This window comes from Oncorhynchus nerka, linkage group LG17, assembly GCF_034236695.1.
Source record: "Oncorhynchus nerka isolate Pitt River linkage group LG17, Oner_Uvic_2.0, whole genome shotgun sequence".
Classification (NCBI taxonomy): Eukaryota; Metazoa; Chordata; class Actinopteri; order Salmoniformes; family Salmonidae; genus Oncorhynchus; species Oncorhynchus nerka.
In genome coordinates, this window is record NC_088412.1 from 18,677,530 (window position 1) to 18,705,281 (window position 27,752).

General features: G+C 44.2%; 1 protein-coding gene across 3 annotated transcripts; it reads left to right on the plus strand.

The window, feature by feature from the left end:
• Nucleotides 1–26,661, plus strand: washc4 (WASH complex subunit 4). Of its 3 annotated transcripts, none has more exons than XM_029685919.2 (30): nucleotides 1–119; nucleotides 772–911; nucleotides 1,198–1,251; nucleotides 1,524–1,589; nucleotides 1,764–1,809; nucleotides 1,897–1,964; nucleotides 2,061–2,143; nucleotides 2,463–2,609; nucleotides 2,686–2,806; nucleotides 3,195–3,318; nucleotides 3,424–3,551; nucleotides 5,480–5,640; nucleotides 7,536–7,662; nucleotides 7,762–7,887; nucleotides 7,999–8,106; nucleotides 8,276–8,422; nucleotides 8,639–8,718; nucleotides 8,884–8,989; nucleotides 9,253–9,369; nucleotides 11,404–11,572; nucleotides 11,737–11,891; nucleotides 12,600–12,674; nucleotides 12,749–12,988; nucleotides 13,183–13,358; nucleotides 13,584–13,670; nucleotides 13,787–13,934; nucleotides 14,143–14,239; nucleotides 14,570–14,766; nucleotides 15,015–15,135; nucleotides 23,682–26,661. In XM_029685919.2, the coding sequence occupies exons 1-29, from the start codon at nucleotides 59–61 to the stop codon at nucleotides 15,123–15,125; spliced, it is 3,465 nt and encodes a 1,154-aa protein (XP_029541779.1). In that variant the 5' UTR covers nucleotides 1–58; the 3' UTR covers nucleotides 15,126–15,135; nucleotides 23,682–26,661. The 3 variants fall into 3 exon arrangements, with proteins under 3 accessions (XP_029541779.1, XP_029541778.1, XP_029541777.1); XM_029685918.2 differs by having other exon boundaries at nucleotides 15,015–15,127; XM_029685917.2 differs by having other exon boundaries at nucleotides 15,015–15,111.
• The last annotated feature ends 1,091 nt before the right edge of the window (nucleotides 26,662–27,752 follow it).

The window sequence follows — 27,752 nt, forward strand, 5'->3', positions numbered from 1 at the left end:
ATTCACATTCACTTTCTCCAACGGTTACCGCTAACATCAGTGGAGCAATCGCACTGCGATGGCGGTGGAGGCGATTTCTCCTGACTGGGAATTCGATAGATTTGATGATGGGTCTACGAGTAAGTAGCTTTTAGTTGGCTTTTTAACTATCCGGATAGAAAAGTGTGATTTGCTTACCGGTGACATTCTCATGGGCTTGAAGCCAGGCATATTAGCTCGAGTGGCTAGCGATCTACGTTAGCAAGTTGTCTGGCCCAGCTTCGCTTTGCCTGAGCTGCAATGTTTTTGTTTTCTTACCAGACGATAACGTTAAAGCGCCTGTCAAATGTCAGAAGTTAGCTAGCTAATTATTATATTTTTGCGATGGTTGGTTTAAACGTCTTGCTAATCCTAGTGTTGTTGTTGCACAATACTGGCCAGCAACAGGCCGTCATGGCTGTCATGTTGAATTCATTATCTAGGTAACCATTGCCTCACACAGCTAGATTTTCAGGAAAGATATAGTGCACGTTTGACCCATTAAAAAAAGCAATAACGACCAATTATGTTAGCCACGTAGCTAGCTAACTTAGACACATAACTCTCACCTCCGCATCAGCTAGCAATTCATTCATGTGATTGACAGTTGAGTTGACAGGAGGCTATAGTACAGGCATCACAGTAGTGCCCTAACTTAAAAGCTCATGCATTCAAAGTGTATCCTCTTTCTTCCGGATTTACATTGCTGGGCTGCTAATCTTATGATCATGTCTTGTCTGTTTGTCCCTCCAGAGATCCATACGGAGGTGCAGCAGAAGAACTATGGGAAGTTTCTGGAGGAGTACACCTCTCAGCTGAAAGGCATTGAGGACGCTCTCGACGACTCCATAGGAGACGTGTGGGACTTCACCCTGGACCCCATAGCCCTGAAGGTATCTCTACCTCTCTCATCCTGACATTCACTCAGGTTAACTTTCCAGAGACATTGTCCTGCTGGAACTGAGTCAGTGCCAGTTTTCCAGTACTCGTGTTTTGGCAGCAGTCAGTGTCATGACTTGGGGATCATGTTGACTTGAATGAAGTGACCTTCAGTGATGTTGATCTCCATAATAGAATGAATAGAACAGACATCTCTATCGATGTCCATTCTCCATTCTTCTATGTGGATTCTATGGGGACATGACACAAAACAATTTTTTGATACTCTTCCTCTTTCAGCTTCTCCCATATGAACAGTCCTCGTTGTTGGAACTGATTAAAACTGACAACAAGGTAAATGAAGCCAAGATTAACTTTCCTCAGACATTTGAATTATGAAACTGTAATAATAGTTAATTAAGCCAGAAATATATTTGTTTCATGTATGTTATTATGTTAGGGAAGTATTGTAAATCCCTAGCAGCACAATGCTATGAATTTGCTGGCTGTGATCCAAGAGATCATAATGAAGTCTTGCAATTTTACTAAGACGGGAACGGGTCTAAGATTGCAACTCAAATGTACAAGTGTGGAGTTGATATTCCTTTGGTCTTTGCTCTCCACAGGTTCTGAATAAAGTCATTACAGTGTATGCAGCCCTCTGCAGTGAGGTTAAAAAGCTGAAGTATGAGGTAAGCTTGATGTTTCTTCATTGATTTAAAGGTCTTGTTCAACTTTAATTGCACACTGTGTGTGTTGTTTGTACATGCAAATATTTCAGGAAGTCTGCTTGGCAGCGAGTCATTGCAACAGTTTTTGATATACACAACTTACTGTATTGTATATGCCTTTGTCTCCCTCTGTAGGGTGAAATCAAGTTTTACAGTGGCTTGCTGTACTATGGTGAAGGAGGTAATCATCTATGATTTATGTAGCTTTATTGAATTATTGTTATTTTTTGTCTAAGTGTGTGTGTGTGTGTGTGTGTGTGTGTTCCAGTGTCAGACAGCTGTGTGGTTGAAGGAGAGTCACAGGTCCAGATGGGCCGGTTCATCTCCTTCTTTCAGGTCAGTACTGAGAGTAAAACTGAGGAATTACCCAGGGGAGATTTATTGTAGTTCTAGGAATGTCCCTCCCTTTATCTCTCAATTTCTCCGCTGTAGGAGCTGTCCTGTTTTGTGTCGCGGTGCTTTGAGGTGGTGGTCAACATTGTCCATCAGCTGGCGGCGCTCTACAACAGCAACAAGTAAGACATGGACTCATCTTGGCACCCAGAACCAAATCTCATGTGGAGAAGCACATATGCACCCCCATGCAGACACACACACGCACATACACACTCGCCCATGCAGACACTCACACACTCACCCATGCAGACACTCACATACTCGCCCATGCAGACATACACACACACTCACACACTCACCCATGCAGACACTCACACACTCACCCATGCAGACATACATACTCACACACACACACACACCCATACAGACACACACTCACCCATACAGACACACACACATTTACTGGAGCTTTATTTTTTACTCTTATTCATCTTTCAGGGGAGTCACAAAAATCATTGAGTCGTCCGGAGTTCATTTTCAGACAGTGTATGAGCACCTGGGGGAGCTGTTGGTGGTTCTGCTCACTCTAGATGAGATCATGGAGAATCACGGCACCCTGAAAGACCACTGGAAGATGTACAAGAGGTACAAACACACCGATGCATGATGATATACAGAAAGATAAAGGAGATACATTTATTTAGTCCCTCTTCCTTCCTAGGTTACTGAAGTCAGTGCATCATAACCCTGGGAAGTTTGCCATCCCAGAGGAGAAGCTGAAGCCGTTTGAGAAGCTGCTTTTTAAGCTAGAGGGACAGCTGCTGGACGGCATGATATTCCAGGTGGGTACGCCCTTCAGTGGTTTCATGTTGGTGGCATCACTTCCTGGTGAGGGTGACTTGGGTCTCATTCAATATGCCTACATGTACATATTACCCTGACTAACTTGTGACCCCCGCACATTGACTCTGTACCGGTACCCCTTGTATATAGCCTCGCTACTGCTATTTTTACTTAATACCTATTTGTCTTTAAACTGCATTGTTGGTTAAGGGCTTGTAAGTACGCATTTCACTGTAAGGTCTACACCTGTTGTATTCGGCGCATGTGACAAATAAAATGTTATTTGAATATGCATGAAGGTTTCAGATTTAGTTTCTGAACACCTTGCTGAAAGGGGGTACTACTACTACTCCTGAACTCACCCATCTGTCTGTGTGCGTTGGCCAGGCGTGTGTGGAGCAGAGGTTTGACGACCCAGGAGAGGGAGTGTCGGTCTCTAAAAACAGTGCCTTCGCTGAGGAGTTTGCCCTCAACATCCGCACCATATTCACCAACGTGGAGTCAAAGATCGGTTAGTCTCTTTGGTCCAACACATTTCAGCGTTGTTTACTGGACAGAAAATTAAGCTTGAAATCTGATGTGTATATTTAGTTAGTGTGTCTGGGGTCTGTTTTAGGTGAGCCCTCAGAGATAGACCAGAGGGATAAGTATGCTGGGGTCTGTGGACTTTACGTTCTTCACTTTCACATCTTCAGAACGGTCGACAAGAAGCTCTACAAAGCCCTGCTAGACATCTGCAAAAAGGTGTGTGTTTGACTTCAGGTTCTGTAGTTGAATTTGTGTGTGAACATACATTGAACAAAAATATAAACGCAACATAGACATATTAGCAACACATCATAGTAGTTGCGATTAGATTCCCCCTCTTTCTACACTGAACTAAAATATAAATGCAACATGTAAAGTGTTGGTCCCATGTTTCATGAGCTGAAGTAAAATATCCTAGAAAGGTTCCATAGGCACAAAAAGCTTATTTCTCTCAAATTATTCTGGACAAATTTGTTTACATCCCTGTTGGTGAGCATTTCTCTTTTGCAAAGATAATCTATCCACCTGACCGGTGTGGCATATCAAGAAGCTGATTAAACAGCATGATCATTACACAGGTGCACCTTGTGCTGAGGACAATAAAAAGACAATCTCAAATTTGACATTTTGCCACAGATGTCTCAAATTGAGAGAGTGTGTAATTGGTATGCTGACTGCATGAATGTCGCGGCAGGTAGCCTAGTGGTTAGAGCGTTGGGCCAGTAACCGAAAGGTTGCTGGATCGATTCCCTGAGCTGACAAGGTCAAATCTGTCATTCTGCCCCTGAACAAGGCACTTAACCCACTGTTCCCTGGTAGGTTGTCATTATAAATAACTGACTTGCCTTGTTAAATAAATAAACATTACATTCACAACTGCAGACCTCCACATCCGGCTTCTTCACCTGCAGTTTGCTGTGACGAGCCACCCAGACAGCTGATGAAACTGTGGGTTTGCACATCCGAAGAATTTCTGCACAAACTGTCAGAAACCATTTCAGGGAAGCTCATCTGCATGCTTGTCGTCCTCACCAGGGTCTTGACCTGACTACAGTTCGGCGTCGTGCCAGTCATCCGTCACAATCACCTCATGTTTCAGCATGATAATGCACAGCCCCATGTCGCAAGGATCTTTACATAATTCCTGGAAGCTGAAAATGTCCCAGTTCTTCCATGACCTGCAAACTCACCAGACATGTTACCCATTGACCATGTTTGAGATGCTCTGGATCGACATGTACGACAGAGTGTTCCAGTTCTTGCCAATATCCAACTTCGCACAGCCATTGAAGAGGAGTGGGACAACATTCCACAGGCCACAATCGACAGCCTGGGCTGGTTTTCTGATCCATATTTATATTCCCAGTCTTGTGAAATCCATAGGTTAGGGCCTAATGAATTGATTTCTATTAACGGATTTCCTTATATGAACTGTAACTCAGTAAAACCTTTGAAATTGTTGCATGTTGCGTTTTATTTTTGTTAGATATTTTTATCTTGTGGGAGTGCGGTGGTTTAACCCTTCTCAATCCTTTCCCCTTTCTCTCCCTCTCACATCTTTCCCGCTCTCTCCCTTCTCATCCTTTCCGGTCTCTCCCTTCTCATCCTCTCATCGTCTCTCCCTTCTCATCCTCTCTCCCTTCTCATCCTCTCATTGTCTCTCCCTTCTCATCCTCTCATCGTCTCTCCTTTCTCATCCTCTCATCGTCTCTCCTTTCTCATCCTCTCATCGTCTCTCCCTTCTCATCCTCTCATCGTCTCTCCTTTCTCATCCTCTCATCGTCTCTCCCTTCTCATCCTCTCATCCTCTCTCCCTTCTCATCCTCTCATCGTCTCATCCTCTTTTCTCATCCTCTCATCCTCTCATCGTCTCTCCCTTCTCATCCTCTCATCGTCTCTCCCTTCTCATCCTCTCCCTTCTCATCCTCTCTCCCTCCCTCTCCCTTCTCATCCTCTCTCCCTTCTCATCCTCTCTCCCTTCTCATCCTCTCTCCCTTCTCATCCTCTCTCCCTTCTCATCCTCCCTCTCCCTTCTCATCCTCCCTCTCCCTTCTCATCCTTCTCCTCCTCTCTCCCGTCTTGCCTCCTCTCTCCCGTCTCTTCTCCCCCTCTCTCCTCCTCTCTCCCTTCTCCTCTCCCCTCAGGTGCCTGCAGTGACTCTGACGTCTAACATCATCTGGTTCCCTGACACCTTCCTCATGGCCAAGGTCCCGGCTGCAGCCAAGCTTATGGACAAGAAGAGTGTTCAGAGCGTTAGAGCACAGAGAGACGCATATCTGCAGCAGAGAGCACAGACTCTAACCAAGTAGGTCCATCAGGCAATCCATCACATTTACAAGATTTGCTTTAAACCCTAGATTACAGTTGAACATGAGGGGAGTCATAGTCTGTTTCCTGTGTCCTCTGAGTTAACATATACAGTACCAGTCAAAAGTTGGAACACACCTACCGTACTCATTCCAGGGTTTTTCTTTATTTTGTCTCATTTCTACATCATGGAATAATAGTGAAGACATCAAAACTATGAAATAACATATATGGAATCATGTAGTAACCAAATAAAGTTTTAAACAAATCTAAATCTTTTTTTAAATTTGAGATTCTTCAAAGAAGCCACCCTTTGCCTTGATGACAGCTTTGCACACTCTTGGCATTCTCTCAACAAGCTTCATGAGGTAGTCACCTGGAATGCATTTCAATTAACAGGTGTGCCTTGTTATAAGTACATTTGTGGAATTTCTTTCCTTAATGTGTGTTAGCCAATCAGTTGTTTTGTGATAAGGTAGTGGGAGTATACAGAAGATAGCCCTATTTGGTAAAAGACCAAGTCCATATTATGGCAAGAACAGCTCAAATAAGCAAAGAGAAACGACAGTCCATCATTACTTTAAGACATGAAGGTCAGTCAATCTGGAAAATTTCAAGAACTTTGAAAGTTTCTTCAAGTGCAGTCGCAAAAACCATCAAGCCCTATGTTGAAACTGGCTCTCATGAGGACTGCCACAGGAAAGATCCCAGAGTTACCTGTGCTTGAGTTACCTTATTTCTTGAACTACACTGTTGGTTAAGGGCTTGTAAGTAAGTATTTCATGGTAAGGTCTACACTTGTTATGTTCGGCGCACGTGACAAATAAAGTTTGATTTGCTGCAGAGGATAAATTCATTAGAGTTACCAGCCTCAGAAATCTGCAATTAACTGCACATCAGATTGCAGCCCAAATAATGCTTCATAGAGTTCAATTAACAGACATATCTCAACATCAACTGTTCAGAGTAGACCTTGTGAATCAGTGCTTCATGGTCGAATTGCTGCAAAGAAACCACTACTAGAGGACACAAATGATAAGAAGAGACTTGCTTGGGCCAAGAAACACGAGCAATGGACATTAGATCGCAGGAAATCTGTCCTTTGGTCTGATGAGTCCAAATTTGAGATTTTTGGTTCCAAACGTCGTGTCTTTGTGAGACGCAGAGTAGGTGAACGGATGATCTCCTCATGTGTGGTTCCCACCGTGAAGCATGGAGGAGGAGGTGTGATGGTCTTGGGGTGCTTTGCTGGTGACACTGTCTGTGATTTATTTAGAATTGAAGGCACACTTAACCAGCATGGCTACCACAGCATTCTTCAGTGATACGCCATCCCATCTGGTTTGCGCTTAGTGGGACGATCATTTGTTTTTCCACAGGACAATGACCCAACACACACCTCCAGACTGTGTAAGGGCTATTTGAACAATAAGGAGAGTGATGGAGTGCTGCATCAGATGACCTGGCCTCCACAATCATCCGACCTCAACCCAATTGAGATGGTTTGGGATGAGTTGTACCGCAGAGTGAAGGAAAAGCAGCCAACAAGTGCCCAGCATATATGGGAACTCCTTCAATACTGTTGGAAAAGCATTCCAGGTGACTACCTCATGAAGCTGGTTGAGAGAATGCCAAGAGTGTGCAAAGCTGTCATCAAGGCAAAGGGTGGCTTCTTTGAAGAATCTCAAATATGAAATATATTTTGATTTGTTGAATACATTTTATTTAAAAAAAAATGTTTTTGGTTACTTCATAATTCCATATGTGTTATTTCATAGTTTTGATGTTTTCAATTTTATTCTACAATGTAGAAAATAGTCAAATAAATAAAAACCCTTGAATGAGTTACTTTTAACTGGTAATGTACATGTATGATTTCTCTCTCCCTGTCAGGGATGTTCAGTCTTACTATGTGTTTGTGACGTCCTGGATGATGAAAATGGAGGCCATCTCGTCGAAGGAGCAGCGCAACGACAAGCTGTCAGAGGACCTCAGTAGCAGATGTAACGTCTTTGTGCAGGTGGGGACTGACGTTATTAACTAACTATTCAGAAACTGCTCAAACGGTACCAGGGGAATGATTTTATGTCATATATTATTTTCCATATCTCCCCTGCAGGGTATCCTGTATGCCTACAGTATCGGCACCATCATTAAGACTACCATGAACCTGTACATGTCCATGCAGAGACCCATGACCAAGGCCTCCGTCAAAGCCCTCTGTAGACTGGTCGAGCTGCTCAAGGTGTGTGTGCTAATTTGTTGTGCATTGTGATAAATAATTGTAGATGAAACATTGTGAATGTATCAAACACAACAGTTTAATGAGGTGTGATGTCACTTCCTCCCTGGTCAGGCAGTGGAGCACACGTTCCACAGGCGGTCCATGGTGGTGGCTGACTCTGTCTCCCACATAACCCAGCACCTGCAGTCCCAGGCCCTCAACTCCATTGGCACCGCTAAGGTAAACACTACTCTCATCTCAATTCGGGATCTTTTTTTGTGTAGGGAAATTCAATTTACACGCAGTGGATTACAGAAATGCAACATTTATACACCTCATATTCACATCTGACAAAGAAATACATTTCTATCATTTCTCCCATCAGTTTGAATATGTTTCTCTTCTGTAGAAAAGGGTGATCTCTGACAAGAAGTATAGCGAGCAGCGTCTGGATGTGCTGTCATCTCTGGTGATGGCAGAGAACGCTCTCAATGGGCCCAGCACTAAAGAGCGCCGCCTAGTGGTCTCCCTGGCCCTCAGTGTGGGAACACAGATGGTATGACCATTATTCAACTTTCTGCTGCCTAGGGTTGCAAAATTCTGGTAATTTTCTAGAAATTTCCAGGGTTTCCAAGAATCCCAGATAGAATATTCCTAGAATCCGGAGGGAATGAGCAGAAAATCCAGGAATCTTCCAATTGGGAATTTGGTGAAAATATTTACGTGAACTGAAGGCTATGTTGCAATGGTAACTTCCTCCAAATTCTTCCAGAAAACCTTCAAAGACGAGGAGCTGCTCCCGCTGCAGTTGGTGCTGAAGAAGCTGGACCTGATCAGTGAGCTCAAGGAGAGGTGAGGGGAACACACTGCCCGATAAAGCCTAGGCATTAGCTATAGGACCTAACACACATCTTCAGTTTTATTTAAGCAAACTAAAAACCCAGGAAAAGTGTTTTTGATAAACGTAAGTATATGAATGTGATGTACCGGTATCTAATATCACTGTTCTCTGATCAGGGTGAAGGTCCAGTGTGACTGTAGTTTCCTGTACTGGCACAGAGCTGTATTTCCCATCTACCTGGATGATGTGTATGACCACGCTGTAGATGCTGCACGGATACACGTAAGCACTGAACACACCTCTATTCTCTCAGCTTCAAGCGATATCCTTACTCTCACTTTCATAACATACTACCCATAAACATTATCAACTGCCAGCACTTCTCTACCAATATGTAGCTCGCTGTTCTGCTTCTCATTGGTTCCTGTTGTCACTTTTGATGCATTGATTGGTCCCCTTGGCTGTCCCTTATCCTGGTCGTTGGATATGTTTCGCCGGTCCTGCTGTCACTCCTACCTGTGACTGTTTATGATTGGCTCGTGCAGTACATGTTCAGCGCCCTGAGGGACAGCGTACCCACCATGCTTCACGCCAAACACATGGAGTCATGTGACCAGCTACTGGAGAGCTACGACACAGAGATCATGGAGGTGTTCAATGAGGTGAGGAGGGAAGGGAGGGAGAAGCAACTGAGAGGAGAGGTGAGGTAGCTTTAAAAAAAATATATATATATATATATATATATACATACATACACACACACACACACAGTGACAATTGTACTTACCTGGATTTCTGCATACATTGGTCATAAAATGTGATCTTACCTTCATCTAAGTCACAACAATAGACGAACTCAAGTCTGCTTAAACTAAGAACACACAAACAATTATACATTTTAATGTCTTTATTGAACACACTGTGTAAACATTTACAGTGCAGGATGCAAAAAGTATGTGAACCCTTGGATTTAATAACTGGTTGACCCTCCTTTGGCAGCAATAACCTCATCCAAATGTTTTCTGTAGTTGCGGATCAGACCTGCACAACGGTCAGGAGGAATTTTGGACCATTCCTCTTTACAAAACTGTTTCAGTTCAGCAATGTTCTTGGGATGTCCGGCGTGAACCGCTCTCGAGGTCATGCCACAGCATCTCAATCGGGTTGCTTCATTTCACCGACAGATAGCCTTACATTCTCCTGCAAAATGTTGATAAATTTCAGAATACATTTTTCCGTCAATGATAGCAAGCTGTCCAGGCCCTGAGGCAGCAAAGCAGCCCCAAACCATGATGCTCCCTCCACCATACTTTACAGTTGGGATGAGGTTTTGATGTTGGTGTGCTGTGCCTTTTTTGTACATCAGTGGCTTCTTCTGTGGTGTCCTCCCATGAACACCATACTTGTTTAGTGTTTTACGTATCGTAGACTCGCAAAAAGAGATGTTTCCATCTTCCAGAGATTTCTGTAAGTCTCTAGCTGACACTAGGATTAGTCTTTACCTCATTGAGCATTCTGCGTTGTGCTCTTGCTGTCATCTTTGCAGGACAGCCACTCCTAGGGAGAGTAGCAACAGTGTTGAATTTCCTCCATTTATAGACAATTTGTCTTAACATGGAATGATGAACATCAAGGCTTTTAGAGCTACTTTTGTAACCCTTTCCAGCTTTTTGCAAGTCAACCATTCTTAATCTTAGGTCTTCTGAGATCTCTTTTGTTCGAGGCATGGTTCACATCAGACAATGCTTCTTGTGAATAGCAAACTCAAATTTAGTGAGGTTTCTTTTATAGGGCAGGGCAGCTCTAGCCAACCTCTCCAATCTCGTCTCATTGATTGGACTCCAGGTTAGTTGACTACTGACACCAATGACCTTTTTGAGAAGTCATTAGCCTCGGGGTCTTTCCAACCTGCACTGTGAATGTTTAAATGATGTATTCAATATAGACAAGAAAAATACAATAATTTGTGTGTTATTAGTTTAAGCAGACTGTGTTTGCCTATTGTTGTGACTTAGATGAAGATCAGATCAAATTTTATGGCCAATTTATGCAGAAATCCAGGTCATTCCAAAGGTTTCACATACTTTTTCTTGCCACTGTATATATATGAATGAATGAATGAATTATACAGTACCAGTCAAAAGTTTGGACACCTACTCATTCCTGTTTTTTTCTTTCTTTCTTTGTACTATTTTCTACATTGTAGAATAATAGTGAAGACATCAAAACTATGAAATAACACATGAATCATGTAGAAACCATGTTTCTGTTACTTGAACTCTGTGAAGTATTTGTTTGGGCAGCAGTCTGAGGTGCAGTTATTCTAATGAACTTATCCTCTGCAGCAGAGGTAACTCTGGGACTTCCTTTCCTGTGGCGGGTCTCATGAGAGCCAATTTCATCATAGTTGCTTGATGGTGGAAAGCTGTCATCAAGGCAAAGGGTGGCTACTTTGAAGAATCTCAAATATAACATATATTTTGATTTGTTTAACACTTTTTTTGGTTTCTACATGATTCATGTGTTATTTCATAGTTTTGATGTCTTCACTATTATTCTACAATGTAGAAAATAGTCAAATAAAGAAAAACCCTTAAATGAGTAGGTGTGTCCAAACCTTTGACTGGTCCTGTATATCTATTCCCTGTATAAATCTCACCCTCCACCTCCCTCCCTTCATCCTTTTCTCCTCTCAGCATCTGTTGGACAAGCTGTGTAAAGAGATAGAGAAGGACCTGCGTCTGTCTGTCCACACACACCTGAAGCTGGACGACAGGAACCCCTTCAAGGTGGGCATGAAGGACTTGGCCCACTTCTTCTACCTCAAACCCATCCGCTTCTTCAACCGCTTCATACACATTAAAGGTAGGGCCCCTGGGATACAGCACTGTGGTGTGTTTGCGTGTGTGGTGGGTGGGTGCGTGCTTTTGCAAGTCCTTTACCAAGATGTGTGTTCAGTCTATTCTATGCATATTTGTGTGTCTTTGTCTCAGAGTATGTCTCACCGTGTGTGTGTGTCGTCCTCACAGCCTATGTGACTCACTACCTGGATAAGACGTTCTATAACCTAACCACAGTGGCTCTGCATGACTGGGCCACCTACAGCGAGATGAGGAACCTGGCAACACAGCGCTACGGACTCATGATGACAGAGGCACATCTGCCCAGCCAGACCCTTGAACAGGTGTGTGTGTGTGTGTGTGTGTGTGTGTCATTTGATGAAGTCTGCTGAAGCCAGGATTCAATCCGAGCTGCTTTTCTGGCTCTGCACTCTTTAAACGCAATGTTCCCTCATTCGCCGGAGAGACTGTATTCATGGTAAAAGCTACCTAGGCTATGTCGGCTTAATCGGAAATGATCTTTTAAATGGTGTTAGGTTCTAATTCTCAGAGTGAAACACTCAACGGACATTATGAAAGCTTAACCAAGTCTAATTCTTCCCAGAGTGTCAATACAGCTGCATTCAGACAAAACATGTTTCCACCACCACAAGTATATTACTCCAATTTAGGCACAACTCCTCCTCTCCAATCCTTACATCTTTTATGGTTCGACAGGAAGACAAAGTGATAGGGTAATTAACCATTGTTTCTCCCTTAAAAGAATCTGACCTGACCTCAACCCCCTTGATGCCTTACCCAAAGATCTCCACCCGTATCCCCTCTAGCAACCCTGTGACTTCCTCCCGTCCACCCGACACATTCCAAAGCCATCTGGCTCCTACAGATAACCATTAACTTCTGATGTAAAAAACAGTCTCTTTCACTCCTCAGATACTATACTGCTGAGTATAACAATGTTCCAAGTTTAACCCAGAATCTAACAATGGCGAATAGTCGACACAGCGCTATTTGATTGAATCCTGGCCTAAGTGTCCTTTTGCTCTGGCCAGGGACTGGATGTGTTGGAGATCATGAGGAACATCCATGTGTTTGTATCCCGCTATCTCTACAACCTCAACAACCAGGTAAGCTGTGTCTCTCAATCCTATCTGTTCTGTCTGTCTCACCGGTCTGTCTCACCAGTCTGTCTGTCCCTCAGATCTTCATTGAGAAGACGAGCAACAACAAGCACCTAAACACCATCAACATCCGCCACATCGCCAACTCCATCCGCACACACGGCACGGGCATCATGAACACCACGGTCAACTTCACCTACCAGTTCCTGAGGAAGAAGTTCTACATCTTCAGTCAGTTCATGTACGACGAGCACATAAAGTCCAGACTCATCAAAGACATCCGCTTCTTCAGGGAGACCAAAGACCAGTCAGACCAGAAGGTAACGGGGCTCACTTCACCTCTTCAGTTGTGTGGAAAAATCTGTTGTGAAGTCATACATTCATGACCGGTCTTTCCCTTTAGCTTTTAGGGAATAGAAGAACTAGTCACAAACGAACGGGAGTGTTGCTCCCAGTCTGACATTTCCTCTGACTGTATTGCCATATCTATATGTCTGTGTTATGTTTGATCTAGTACCCGTTTGAGAGGGCAGAGAAGTTTAACCGTGGCATCAGGAAGCTTGGCATCACCCCAGACGGGCAGAGTTACCTGGACCAGTTTAGACAGCTGATTAGCCAGATCGGTAATGCCATGGGCTACGTGCGCATGATCCGCTCTGGAGGACTTCACTGTTGCAGCAGCGCCATCAGGTACCAAACACAGGGCATTGATAGTATTTATAACTAGTATTTTTAAGATATGGAATGTTCTACACTGTGTTTCCCAGGTTTGTTCCAAGTTTGGAGATTTAGTGCTGTAAGGGTTATGGGTAAAGTCGTTTTTGGAGATGTAGTACTGTAAAGGGGGTTGTGGGTAACCTAGTTCTATAGTAAATGGTGAACCATAAACCCACTTGTGTATTGTGTGTTTCCCAGGTTTGTCCCTGACCTGGAGGATATAGTGAACTTTGAGGAGCTGGTGAAGGAGGAGGGGCTTTCAGAGGAGACCCAGAAAGCTGCCAGGTATGCTTGTGTGCACCTGATGATGTATTTCAATTCACACAGCTTTAACCAAAACAATTGCTCTCTATGGGCTAAATAAAGTGTTCTTATCTCTTCTGAATGTGTCTTCCTCTCAGCCTGCTGGACTCTGTGCTGGGGGATCTGACCAGTAACTCTGCCGAGGGGACCGAGTACTTCAAGATGCTGGTGGGAGTGTTCGCCCCCGAGTTCCGCAGCATCAAGAACATGCACCTGAGAAACTTCTACATGATCGTACCTCCTCTGGTGTGTCCTTTCACTCCTCTCTCTATTCATCTCTTTCACTCATCTCTCTATTCATCTTTCACCCACTCATGTCTGAGCAGTTCATCTCTGTCTTTCAGACATTCACCCATCTCTGTGAGCAGTCTGTCCATCCTTCTCTCCTTTATGTTTATCTCTCGCAGATAACAGATACCTTCTCTTATACAACCTTTCCTTTTCTCTCCTTCAGACGGTGAATTTTGTGGAGCACTCCATTGGCTGCAAGGAGAAACTCAACAAGAAGAACAAAGGAGGGGCAGCCTTCACAGATGATGGCTTTGCCATGGGTGAGTCAGTGTGGTATGATCTTTCACAGATCACTGTATGTAGTAGGATAGGATAAAACTTTCACTTTAGTTGTTGATGATTTTCACTGATCGTTGTTATCTCACTCTCACGTCGTCTCTCACCTTGTCTCTCTCTCCCTTCCTCTTCTCCTCTGCTCTTTCTCCTTCCTCCCTCATACCCTCCTCCACCCTTTCCCTCCTACCCCTCCCTCTCCTCCCCATCCCCCCATCTCCTTCCTACCCCTCCCTCTCCCTCCTACCCCTCCCTCTCCTCTCCATCCCCCCATCTCCTTCCTACCCCTTCCTCTCCTCTCCACTCTCCTGCCCCAGGTGTGGCCTACATACTTAAGCTGCTGGACCAGTACTTGGAGTTTGACTCCCTCCACTGGTTCCAGGCGGTCAGGGAGAAGTACATGAAGGAGATGAGTGCTGTGGTGAAGGAGCAGAATGTCCAGGCCACCAGTCAGGATGAGAAGCTCCTGCAGACAATGAACCTCACCCAGAAGAGACTGGACATCTACCTGCAGGTACATGGCTGACCACTGACCTCCGATCTAGGGTTAGATTATTCAACGTCAAGTCCTAGCCTTGACCATCATGAGGGTTTGACAATATCTGATCCTGGACCAGTGAGTATGGGGAATGGGTATCCTACCTACTGCTACAAAAGGAGAGGAGGGGAATATGAGCTTGGCAGCTTTGTGTGTAGACACTGAAATAATCAATCCAACCAACCAATCAATCAGTAATGCCCCGTCTCTGTTGTCTCATACAGGAGTTTGAACTGCTTCACTTCTCCTTGAGCAGCGCTCGGATCTTCTTCAGAGCTGACAAGACGGCCGCCGAGGAGACCCAGGAGAGGAAGGACAGAGGTCAGGGGTCATGAGGGTGGGCAGGTAGTCTTGCCGAGGGCAGCAGGTAGCCTAGCGGTTAGTGTTGGGCCAATAACCAAAAGGTTGATTATTCACTTAGGTTGAATCCCAGAGCCGACTATCGTTTAATCTGCCCTTGAGCAAGGCATTTAACCCTAATTGGCGCAGGAGGTTAGGGCAGCAGTGTTACCAGCTCTTAACCAACCATGCTATTTTTTGTTTTGCGTTGTTCGTAACTTGTTTTGTACATAATGTTGCTGCTTCCATCTCTTATGACCGAAAATAGCTTCTGGTCATCAGAACTGAGATTGCTCACCTCAAACTGGACGAGAGTTCTTCAATGAGTTGGACGGGAGGGATATACTACTACAGACACCCGACCAGGCCCAGATTCCCGGGATTCGCTGGAGAAGGAAACTGAGATTTTGTGGAATAAGATCAGGGTGCCTTGTGAGGATCAGGCAACGAGAGGCTAATCTGCCCTTGCCTTCTGTCCTGCTAGCTAATGTTCAATCGTTGGAAAATAAATGGAATGAGCTGAAAGCACGTACAGTGGGGAGAACAAGTATTTGATACACTGCCGATTTTGCAGGTTTTCCGACTTACAAAGCACGTAGAGGTCTGTAATTTTTGTCATAGGTACTCTTCAACTGTGAGAGACGGAATCTAAAACAAAAATCCAGAAAATCACATTGTATGATTTTTAAGTAATTCCTTTGCATTTTATTTGATGACATAAGTATTTGATCACCTACCAACCAGTAAGAATTCCGGCTCTCACAGACCTGTTAGTTTTTCTTTAAGAATCCCTCCTGTTCTCCACTCATTACCTGTATTAACTGCACCTGTTTGAACTAGTTACCTGTATAAAAGACACCTGTCCACACACTCAATCAAACAGACTCCAACCTCTCCACAATGGCCAAGACCAGAGAGCTGTGTAAGGACATCAGGGATAAAATTGTAGACCTGCACAAGGCTGGGATGGGCTACAGGACAATAGGCAAGTTGCTTGGTGAGAAGGCAACAAGTGTTGACGCAATTATTAGAAAATGGAAGAAGTTCAAGATGACGGTCAATCACCCTCAGTCTGGGGCTCCATGCAAGATCTCACCTCGTGGGGCATCAATGATCATGAGGAAGGTGAGGGATCAGCCCAGAACTACACGGCAGGACCTGGTCAATGACCTGAAGAGAGCTGGGACCACAGTCTCAAAGAAAACCATTAGTAACACACTACGCCATCATGGATTAAAATCCTGCAGTGCACGCAAGGCCCCCCTGCTCAAGCCAGCGCATGTCCAGGCCTGTCTGAAGTTTGCCAATGACCATCTGGATGATCCAGAGGAGGAATGGGAGAAGGTCATGTGGTCTGATGAGACAAAATAGAGCTTTTTGGTCTGAACTGAGTACAACCCCAAGAACACCATCCCAACCGTGAAGCATGGAGGTGGAAACATCATTCTTTGGGGATGCTTTTCTGCAAAGGGGACAGGATGATTGCACCGTATTGAGGGGAGGATGGATGGGGCCATGTATCGTGAGATCTTGGCCAACAACCTCCTTCCCTCAGTAAGAGCATTGAAGATGGATCGTGACTGGGTCTTCCAGCATGACAACCACCCGAAACACACAGCCAGGGCAACTAAGGAGTGGCTCCGTAAGAAATGATCTCAAGGTCCTGGAGTGGCCTAGCCAGTCTCCAGACCTGAACCCAATAGAACATCTTTGAAGGAAGCTGAAAGTCCATATTGCTCAGCGAAACCTGGTCAAGAACTAGAGGAAACATATGATCTCTGTAATTGCAAACAAAGGTTTCTGTACCAAATATTAAGTTCTGCTTTTCTGATGTATCATACTTATCTCATGCAATAAAATGCAAATTAATTACTTAAAAATCATACATGTGATTTTCTGGATTTTTGTTTTAGATTCCGTCTCTCACAGTTGAAGTGTACCTATGATAAAAAATTACAGACCTCTACATGCTTTGTAAGCTGGAAAACCTGCAAAATCGGCAGTGTTTCAAATACTTGTTCTCCCCACTGTATGTCCTACCAACGGGACATTAAAAACTGCAATATCTTATGTTTCACCGAGTTGTGGCTGAACGACGGCATTAAGAACATACAGCTGGCGGGTTATACACTCCATCGGCAGGACAGAACAGCAGCCTCTGGTAAGACACAGGGCAGGGGCCTATGCATATATGTGAATAACAGCTGGTCCACGATATCAAAGGAAGTCTCAAGGTTTTGCTCGCCTGAGGTAGTGTATCTCATGATAAGCTGTAAACCACACTATCTACCTAGAGAGTTTTCATTTTTCTTACCTGTCGACATACCACCACAGACTGATGCTGGCACTAAAACCGCAGTCAATGAGCTGTGTCTTCTGACATTTTCAACCTCTCCCTGTCTGAGTCTGTAATACGAACATGTTTCAAGCAGACCTGTGCCCAAGAACACGAAGGTAACCTGCCTAAATGACTACCGACCCGTAGCACTCATGTCTGTAGCAATGAAGTTCTTTGAAAGGCTGGTCATGGCTCACATCAACACCATCATCCCAGAAACCCTAGACCCACTCCAATTTGCATACTGCACCAACAGATCCACAGATGATGCAATCTCTTGTACTCCACACTGCCCTTTCCCACCTGGACAAAAGGAACGCTTATGAGAGAATGCTGTTAATTGACTACAGCTACAGTTCAACACCATAGTGCCCTCAAATCTCATCACTAAGCTAAGGACCCTGGGACTCCCTCTGCAATCCTCCCTCTGGATCCTGAACTTCCTGACGGGCCGCCCCCAGGTGGTAAGGGTAGATAACAACACATCCGCCATGCTGATCCTCAAAATGGGGGCCCCTCAGGGGTGCGTGCTCAGCCCCCTCCTATACTTCCTGTTCACTCATGACTGCACAGCCAGGCACGACTCCAACACCATCAAGTTTGCTGATGACACAACAGTGGTAGGCCTGATCACTGACAACGATGAGACAGCCTATAGGGCGGAGGTCATTGTGGACTACAGGAAAAGGAGGACCGAGCATGCCCCATTCTCATCGACGGGGCTGTTGAGCAGGTTGAGAGCTTCAAGTTCCTTAGCGTCCACATCACCAACAAACTACAACAGTCCAAGCACACCAAGACAGCCGTGAAGAGGGCACGACAAAACCTATTCCCCCTCAGGAGTCTGAAAAGATTTGGCATGGGTCCTCACTCCTCAGTTTTTACAGCTGTACCATTGAGAGCATCTTGACGGGTTGCACCACTGCCTGGTAGGACAACTGCTCGGCCTCCGACCGCAAGGCACTAGAGAGGGTAGTGCGTACGGCCCAGTACATCACCAGGGCCAAGCTTACAGTTATTCAGGACCTCTATACCAGGCGGTGTCAGAGGAGGGCCCTAAAGGTTGTCAAAGACTCCAGCCACCCTAGTCATAGACTGTTCTCTCTACTACTACAAGGCAAGCGGTACTGGAGCGCCAAGTCTAGGTCCAAGAAACTCCTAAATAGCTTCTACCCCCAGGCCATAAGACTCCTGAACAGCTAATCAAATGGCTACCCAGACTATTTGCATTGCCCCCCCTCCCCGGAATGCTGCTGCTACTCTCTGTTATTATCTATGTGTAGTCACTAGTAACTCTACTAAATTACCTCAATTACCTCGACACCGGTGCCCCTGCACATTGACATTGACTCTGTACCGGTACCCCCTGTATATAACCTCCACATTGACATTGACTCTGTACCGGTACCCCCTGTATATAACCTCCACATTGACATTGACTCTGTACCGGTACCCCCTGTATATAACCTCCACATTGACATTGACTCTGTACCGGTACCCCCTGTATATAACCTCCACATTGACATTGACTCTGTATATAACCTCCACATTGACATTGACCCCCCCTGTATATAACCTCCACATTGACATTGACTCTGTACCGGTACCCCCTGTATATAACCTCCACATTGACATTGACTCTGTACCGGTACCCCCTGTATATAACCTCCACATTGACTCTGTACCGGTACCCCCTGTATATAACCTCCACATTGACTCTGTACCGGTACCCCCTGTATATAACCTCCACATTGACTCTGTACCGGTACCCCCTGTATATAACCTCCACATTGACTCTGTACCGGTACCCCCTGTATATAACCTCCACATTGACTCTGTACCGGTACCCCTGTATATAACCTCCACATTGACTCTGTACCTGTACCCCTGTATATAACCTCCACATTGACTCTGTACCTCCACATTGGTACCCCCTGTATATAACCTCCACATTGACTCTGTACCGGTACCCCCTGTATATAACCTCCACATTGACTCTGTACCGGTACCCCTGTATATAACCTCCACATTGACTCTGTACCGGTACCCCTGTATATAGCCTCCACATTGACTCTGTACCGGTACCCCCTGTATATAGCCTCCACATTGACTCTGTACCGGTACCCCCTGTATATAGCCTCCACATTGACTCTGTACCGGTACCCCCTGTATATAACCTCCACATTGACTCTGTACCGGTACCCCCCTGTATATAACCTCCACATTGACTCTGTACCGGTACCCCCTGTATATAACCTCCACATTGACTCTGTACCGGTACCCCCTGTATATAGCCTCCACATTGACTCTGTACCGGTACCCCCAGTATATAGCATCCACATTGACTCTGTACCGGTACCCCCTGTATATAACCTCCACATTGACTCTGTACCGGTACCCCCTGTATATAACCTCCACATTGACTCTGTACCGGTACCCCCTGTATATAACCTCCACATTGACTCTGTACCGGTACCCCCTGTATATAACCTCCACATTGACTCTGTACCGGTACCCCCTGTATATAACCTCCACATTGACTCTGTTCCGGTACCCACCTGTATATAACCTCCACATTGACTCTGTACCGGTACCCCCTGTATATAACCTCCACATTGACTCTGTACCGGTACCCCCTGTATATAACCTCCACATTGACTCTGTACCGGTACCCCCTGTATATAACCTCCACATTGACTCTGTACCGGTACCCCTGTATATAACCTCCACATTGACTCTGTACCGGTACCCCCTGTATATAACCTCCACATTGACTCTGTACCGGTACCCCCTGTATATAACCTCCACATTGACTCTGTACCGGTACCCCCTGTATATAACCTCCACATTGACTCTGTACCGGTACCCCCTGTATATAACCTCCACATTGACTCTGTTCCGGTACCCCCTGTATATAACCTCCACATTGACATTGACTCTGTACCGGTACCCCCTGTATATAACCTCCACATTGACTCTCTACCGGTACCCCCTGTATATAACCTCCACATTGACATTGACTCTGTACCGGTACCACCTGTATATAGCCTCCACATTGACTCTGTACCGGTACCCCCTGTATATAGCCTCCACATTGACTCTGTACCGGTACCACCTGTATATAGCCTCCACATTGACTCTGTACCGGTACACCCTGTATATAACCTCCACATTGACTCTGTACCGGTACCCCCTGTATATAACCTCCACATTGACTCTGTACCGGTACCCCCTGTATATAACCTCCACATTGACTCTGTACCGGTACCCCCTGTATATAACCTCCACATTGACTCTGTTCCGGTACCCACTGTATATAACCTCCACATTGACTCTGTACCGGTACCCCCTGTATATAACCTCCACATTGACATTGACTCTGTACCGGTACCCCCTGTATATAACCTCCACGTTGACTCTGTACCGGTACCCCCTGTATATAACCTCCACGTTGACTCTGTACCGGTACCCCCTGTATATAACCTCCACATTGACTCTGTACCGGTACCCCCTGTATATAACCTCCACATTGACTCTGTACCGGTACCCCCTGTATATAACCTCCACATTGACTCTGTACCGGTACCCCCTGTATATAACCTCCACATTGACTCTGTACCGGTACCCCCTGTATATAACCTCCACATTGACATTGACTCTGTACCGGTACCCCCTGTATATAACCTCCACATTGACTCTGTACCGGTACCCCCTGTATATAACCTCCACATTGACTCTGTACCGGTACCCCCTGTATATAACCTCCACATTGACTCTGTACCGGTACCCCCTGTATATAACCTCCACATTGACTCTGTACCGGTACCCCCTGTATATAACCTCCACATTGACTCTGTACCGGTACCCCCTGTATATAACCTCCACATTGACTCTGTTCCGGTACCCACTGTATATAACCTCCACATTGACTCTGTACCGGTACCCCCTGTATATAACCTCCACATTGACATTGACTCTGTACCGGTACCCCCTGTATATAACCTCCACATTGACTCTGTACCGGTACCCCCTGTATATAACCTCCACATTGACTCTGTACCGTACCCCCTGTATATAACCTCCACATTGACTCTGTACCCCCCCCTGTATATAACCTCCACATTGACTCTGTACCGGTACCCCCTGTATATAACCTCCACATTGACTCTGTACCGGTACCCCTGTATATAACCTCCACATTGACTCTGTACCGGTACCCCTGTATATAACCTCCACATTGACTCTGTACCGGTACCCCTGTATATAACCTCCACATTGACATTGACTCTGTACCGGTACCCCCTGTATATAACCTCCACATTGACTCTGTACCCCCTGGACTCTGTACCCCCTGTATATAACCTCCACATTGACTCTGTACCGGTACCCCTGTATATAACCTCCACATTGACTCTGTACCGGTACCCCTGTATATAACCTCCACATTGACTCTGTACCGGTACCCCCTGTATATAACCTCCACATTGACTCTGTACCGGTACCCCTGTATATAACCTCCACATTGACTCTGTTACCCCTGTATATAACCTCCACATTGACTCTGTACCGGTACTGTATATAACCTCCACATTGACTCTGTACCGGTACCCCTGTATATAACCTCCACATTGACTCTGTACCGGTACCCCTGTATATAACCTCCACATTGACTCGGTACCGGTACCCCCTGTATATAACCTCCACATTGACTCTGTACCGGTACCCCTGTATATAACCTCCACATTGACTCGGTACCGGTACCCCCTGTATATAACCTCCACATTGACTCGGTACCGGTACCCCTGTATATAACCTCCACATTGACTCTGTACCGGTACCCCTGTATATAACCTCCACATTGACTCTGACTCTGTATATAACCTCCACATTGACTCTGTACCCCCCTGTATATAACCTCCACATTGACTCTGTACCGGTACCCCTGTATATAACCTCCACATTGACATTGACTCTGTACCTCCACATTGACTCTGTACCCCTGTATATAACCTCCACATTGACTCTGTACCGGTACCCCTGTATATAACCTCCACATTGACTCTGTACCGGTACCCCCTGTATATAACCTCCACATTGACATTGACTCTGACTCTGTTCCGGTACCCCTGTATATAACCTCCACATTGACTCTGTACCGGTACCCCCTGTATATAACCTCCACATTGACTCTGTTCCGGTACCCACTGTATATAACCTCCACATTGACTCTGTACCGGTACCCCCTGTATATAACCTCCACATTGACTCTGTACCGGTACCCCCTGTATATAACCTCCACATTGACTCTGTACCGGTACCCCCTGTATATAACCTCCACATTGACTCTGTTCCGGTACCCACTGTATATAACCTCCACATTGACTCTGTACCGGTACCCCCTGTATATAACCTCCACATTGACTCTGTTCCGGTACCCACTGTATATAACCTCCACATTGACATTGACTCTGTACCGGTACCCCCTGTATATAACCTCCACATTGACTCTGTACCGGTACCCCCTGTATATAACCTCCACATTGACTCTGTACCGGTACCCCCTGTATATAACCTCCACATTGACTCTGTACCGGTACCCCCTGTATATAACCTCCACATTGACTCTGTACCGGTACCCCCTGTATATAACCTCCACATTGACTCTGTACCGGTACCCCCTGTATATAACCTCCACATTGACTCTGTACCGGTACCCCTGTATATAACCTCCACATTGACTCTGTACCGGTACCCCCTGTATATAACCTCCACATTGACTCTGTACCGGTACCCCCTGTATATAACCTCCACATTGACTCTGTACCGGTACCCCCTGTATATAACCTCCACATTGACTCTGTACCGGTACCCCCTGTATATAGCCCCGCTATTGTTATTTACTGCAGCCCTGCGCATACAATTCATGAGAGAAAATTTAATCAAAATCAGATCAGTACAACAACAATCAAGAAAAATAGCCACATTCCTCAGAAGATTGTTCCTCAATCAATAATTTATATAATAATTAATATTTATATTTTGAGGAGACATGTGGAAATACATTTTATATTCATGTAATGATGGTTGTGTTTTGCATAGTCGCTTTATAAAGAGAGTACCAATGCAATTTACAGGAAGATCAGCTGATGTTTTGCCATCAGCTAATGGTGAATAATGTTATGTAAAAATGACCGTCTTTATTTCTGTCTTTCAGAAGCGGCTGCCAAAGCAGTGCCCACATGTACAGATGGCTCTGAACTTCTAAGGGACTGCTAAGGGACACACATGAGTTCATTAGGTCATAGTTCAAATATCAGTTCTGGGACTAATCTGGATGACAGGGGTACTCCACTGGAGGAGGACAAGGTGGGGGGAAACAGGGCAGAAGACTACTGTCATGTCCTGTGACACAAGAGGGAAAGTTGAAGACTGGAGTGTGTTCTTAGAGACATGGAAGCCCCCCTTAGCAGAAAACAGGACAATGGTGTAGATAATTCCATTCTTTGCCCCTGAACTGCTGGTCCTTTTTAAGCTCTGGATTGGTCCTGGGAGGCTCTGGTGATAGAGGCAGAGAGGGTTCTAGTAATGATTTGCTTCATGTAATTCTGGTCCCATGTCTGCGAAGCATCTCATGATTATGCCCCCATGGAGGTGTCTCATCGTTAATAAAATGTAATCTCTTTCTCAAATGCTCAAACACTCGCTCTTTCTCTCTTTTGTCGATCTCTTTCTCTGTATGTATGGATTACCTACTTTGTGGTGTTAACTGGACTGCTTATCATTTATTTTGGGGGAATGAGTAATTAATGTCGGGCAAAATGTTATTTCTTTTCTGTGGCGACATTTAATTGGTTGTAATAAATAATGAGACAGAGCTGTGTCTTCAGACTGTTTAATCAGCCTGAATAGACTAGATGTCAAGTGGCATTACATGCCAGAGATTATTTTGATATGATAAAATCAGCAGCTCTGTAATTAATGACCCTGATATCAGGGAGATGATGATGTAATCCATTACATTGATGGATTTGTATGTGTGTGTACATGTTACTTTCCACTTTTTGTCCTTAGACGTAATGCTGAAGTCTAAATTCTAACATGTCTGCTTCCTCTTCTGCAGTGCTGGCATCGTAGCCTTTGTCCGTATAATGTTGAGCATCACAATGAATGAACACACAGGATAATCGGATGTTCTTGCAGAAGAGAAGAGTGATTTGTTGTGGTAGTTGTATTCTCTGTAATGTCTCCATAGAATATTATGACGTGTGTGCATCACATTTGACTTCATGAATGTTTTCAAAGACAGACATGACTTGGTAGACATTTTATGTTTATATGAAATTCTATTGGATTTCACTCCTTGCCATTGTGATTTTCTTTAAGTTCAGGCCAGGGTGCCTTTTTGATTGTTCAATTATGACTGATATTGTGTTTGTTTCTATACATAAAATACTGGTTGAGAAGATACTTCATAACTACAATGACGAGTAGAAAAAATACCAACTCCCTTTACTATTTGGTTACAGTCCATTTAGAGCTTTTCTCAATGTCATTTTATGACGCAAAGCACTTAATCTTTTATGTTCAAATCAATATTTTCCTTTAAACACAAAAGGTTCCTGTATCATCAAGATCTATGTTTCCTTGTTGCATGCTGTCATGTTAGTAAAGGACTTGTTTTATTGTCTACCAATGGTACTGCTAATATGGTTTTGATGTGTGCTTGATAGCCCTGTCTGCTGAGTATTTCATCTGTTAAAGCAGGGTCTTTGAACATGCCAAGTCATGATGTCATAGAGTCCTGTGTTTTGGGCAATCATGTCACACGACCTGGATTTTAACCTTTTCTACAAAGCTTTTTTACAAACTGTCCCCTTTTTATGTAAATTCTTCCAGTATCATCCTCAGACCTTTGTTTTAATTTTTGATGTAATTCTAATTTCTGTAAAAGGCTTCAAATAAAGGTTCAAATCTTGGTCATGTTACATGATAGCAGTGTTGGAAAAAGTACCCAAACATTGTACTTAAGTAAAAAAATATCTTAATAGAAAATGACTTGAGTGAAAGTCACCAAGTAAAATACTACTTGAATAATAGTCTAAAAGTATTTGCTTTTAAATATACTTAAGTATCAAAAGTAAAATGATGAATAATTTCTAATTCCTTATATTAAGCAAACCAGACGGCACCATTTTAAAATTTTAATCTACGGATAGTCGGACACACTCCAACACTCAGACATCGTTTACAAACAAAGCATGTGTGTTTAGTGAGTCCTCCAGATCAGAGGCAGTAGAAGACCAGGGATATTCTCTTCATAAGTGTGTGAATTGGACAATTTTCCTGTCCTGCTAAGCATTCAAAATGTAACAAATACTTTTGGGTGTCAGGGAAAATGTATTGAGTAAAAAGTTGGTTATTTTCTTTAGGAATGTATTGAAGTAAAGGTATTAAAAAATATAAATAGTAAAGTACAGATACCAAAAAAACAACTTACATTAAGTAGTATTTTTACTTAAGTACTTTACAACACTGATGATAGCCAAAAACACAGGGCCGTAGACCATAAGTGCACATTGAATAGAGAAATGTAGGCAAGGTTGATCCCTCAGGCTTTGTTTTTGGTTCAACGACATGCCTACAAGTGTCTGTCCACCTTGATAAGTTGATCTGAACTACATGCACAAAATTATGCTTTGATTCTATTATTGAATGAAGATGAGTTATTAAGAGAGAAAAAATATGTTGATGAAATGGTAGCTATAAGTGATAACTAAAATCTAAGGGACCAGTTCCGAGTGACTTTTGACCAATCAGACTAGCGCTGAAAAAGATCTGGTGTTAAAAGATCTGTGATTGGTCAAGAAAACAACATTTGGCGGAGAGAAAAAAAAGCAGAATTCGACTGCCTGTGTAAACGCAGCCATTGCGAGTGACAGGGTTGGGGTCAGTAAGAACTTTTGGGGTGAACTGTGACCCTAATCCTAACTGTAGAAGAGAGAAGTAGGTCAATGGATTGGTTTGATACCCAGGTTGGTTCATTTCAGCCATCAGCTTGGCATTCTAATTCCAATGTCTTGTTTATGTTGATTAACCTGGAGTAAATCCAAGGCATTTGTGTTTAATAACCATGATTAGTGTATTGTATACTTACAGATACAATGTCATGGTAATAAAAGAGATTTCTAAAGAAATGCATTGTGTGTTTACTAATCTCTCACAAACACAATGCATCTGACCAAATTACACAAGATTTTAGTTCTGGGTTAACTGAGGTTGTGTTTACTTGTATAATTCCTCATTAGGCACAGGCACTAATCACAAACCAATTATAACTTCAAGAAATATCCTCTGTTTTGTGATTACCAGACCTCTTCAAGAATGATCTATTATCAGCCGAGACCTGTATTAGTTCTACCTATTCCGACCCAACTCCTTCCTTCCACACCACTTGCCCAGAGATGGTCCTGTCTGTATCAGCAGGTCAGTAATACACTGGTTATATACAGGTTCAACTCAGAGGACCATTGGAAGTTGTAAATCGTTTCGTATACACTGAGTGGACAAAACATTAGGAACACTTTCCATGACAGGCTGACCAGGTGAATCCGGGTGAAAGCTATGATCTTGGCAGTCTAATGGTTAGAACATTGGGCCAGTTGCTCCAAGGTTGCTGGTTTGTATCGCTGAGCTGTCGATGTGCCCTTAAGCAAGGCAGTTAACCCTAATTTCTCCTGTAAGGCGCTCTGGATAAGACCATCTGCTAAATGATGTAAATGTTAATGTCACTTGTTAAATCTACTTCAATCAGTGTAGATGAAGGGGAGGAGACCGGATAAATCATGATTGTTAAGCCTTTAGACGTGGACTGTGTGTGTGCCACTCAGAGGGTGAATGGGCAAAACAAAATATTTGAGTGCCTTTGAATGGGGTATGTGCCAGGCACACAGGTTTGAGTGTGTCAAAAACTGCATCGCTGCTGGGTTGTTCACGCTCAACAGTTTGCTGTGTGTATCAATAATGGTCCACCACCCAAAGGACTTCCAGCCAACTTGACACAACTGTGGGACGCATTGGATATGGGCCAGCTTCCCTGTGGAATGCTTTCGACACCTTGCAGAATCCATGCCCCAACGAATTGAAACTGTTCTGAGGGCAAATGGGGGGTGCAACTCAATATTAGAAAGGTGTTCTTAATGTGTTGTACACTCAGTGTAAATTCAGTGTCAAATGTGTTTGGTTCTCATTAAGAATGCCCCCCCTCTTCCCTCAGAAACCAGACAAC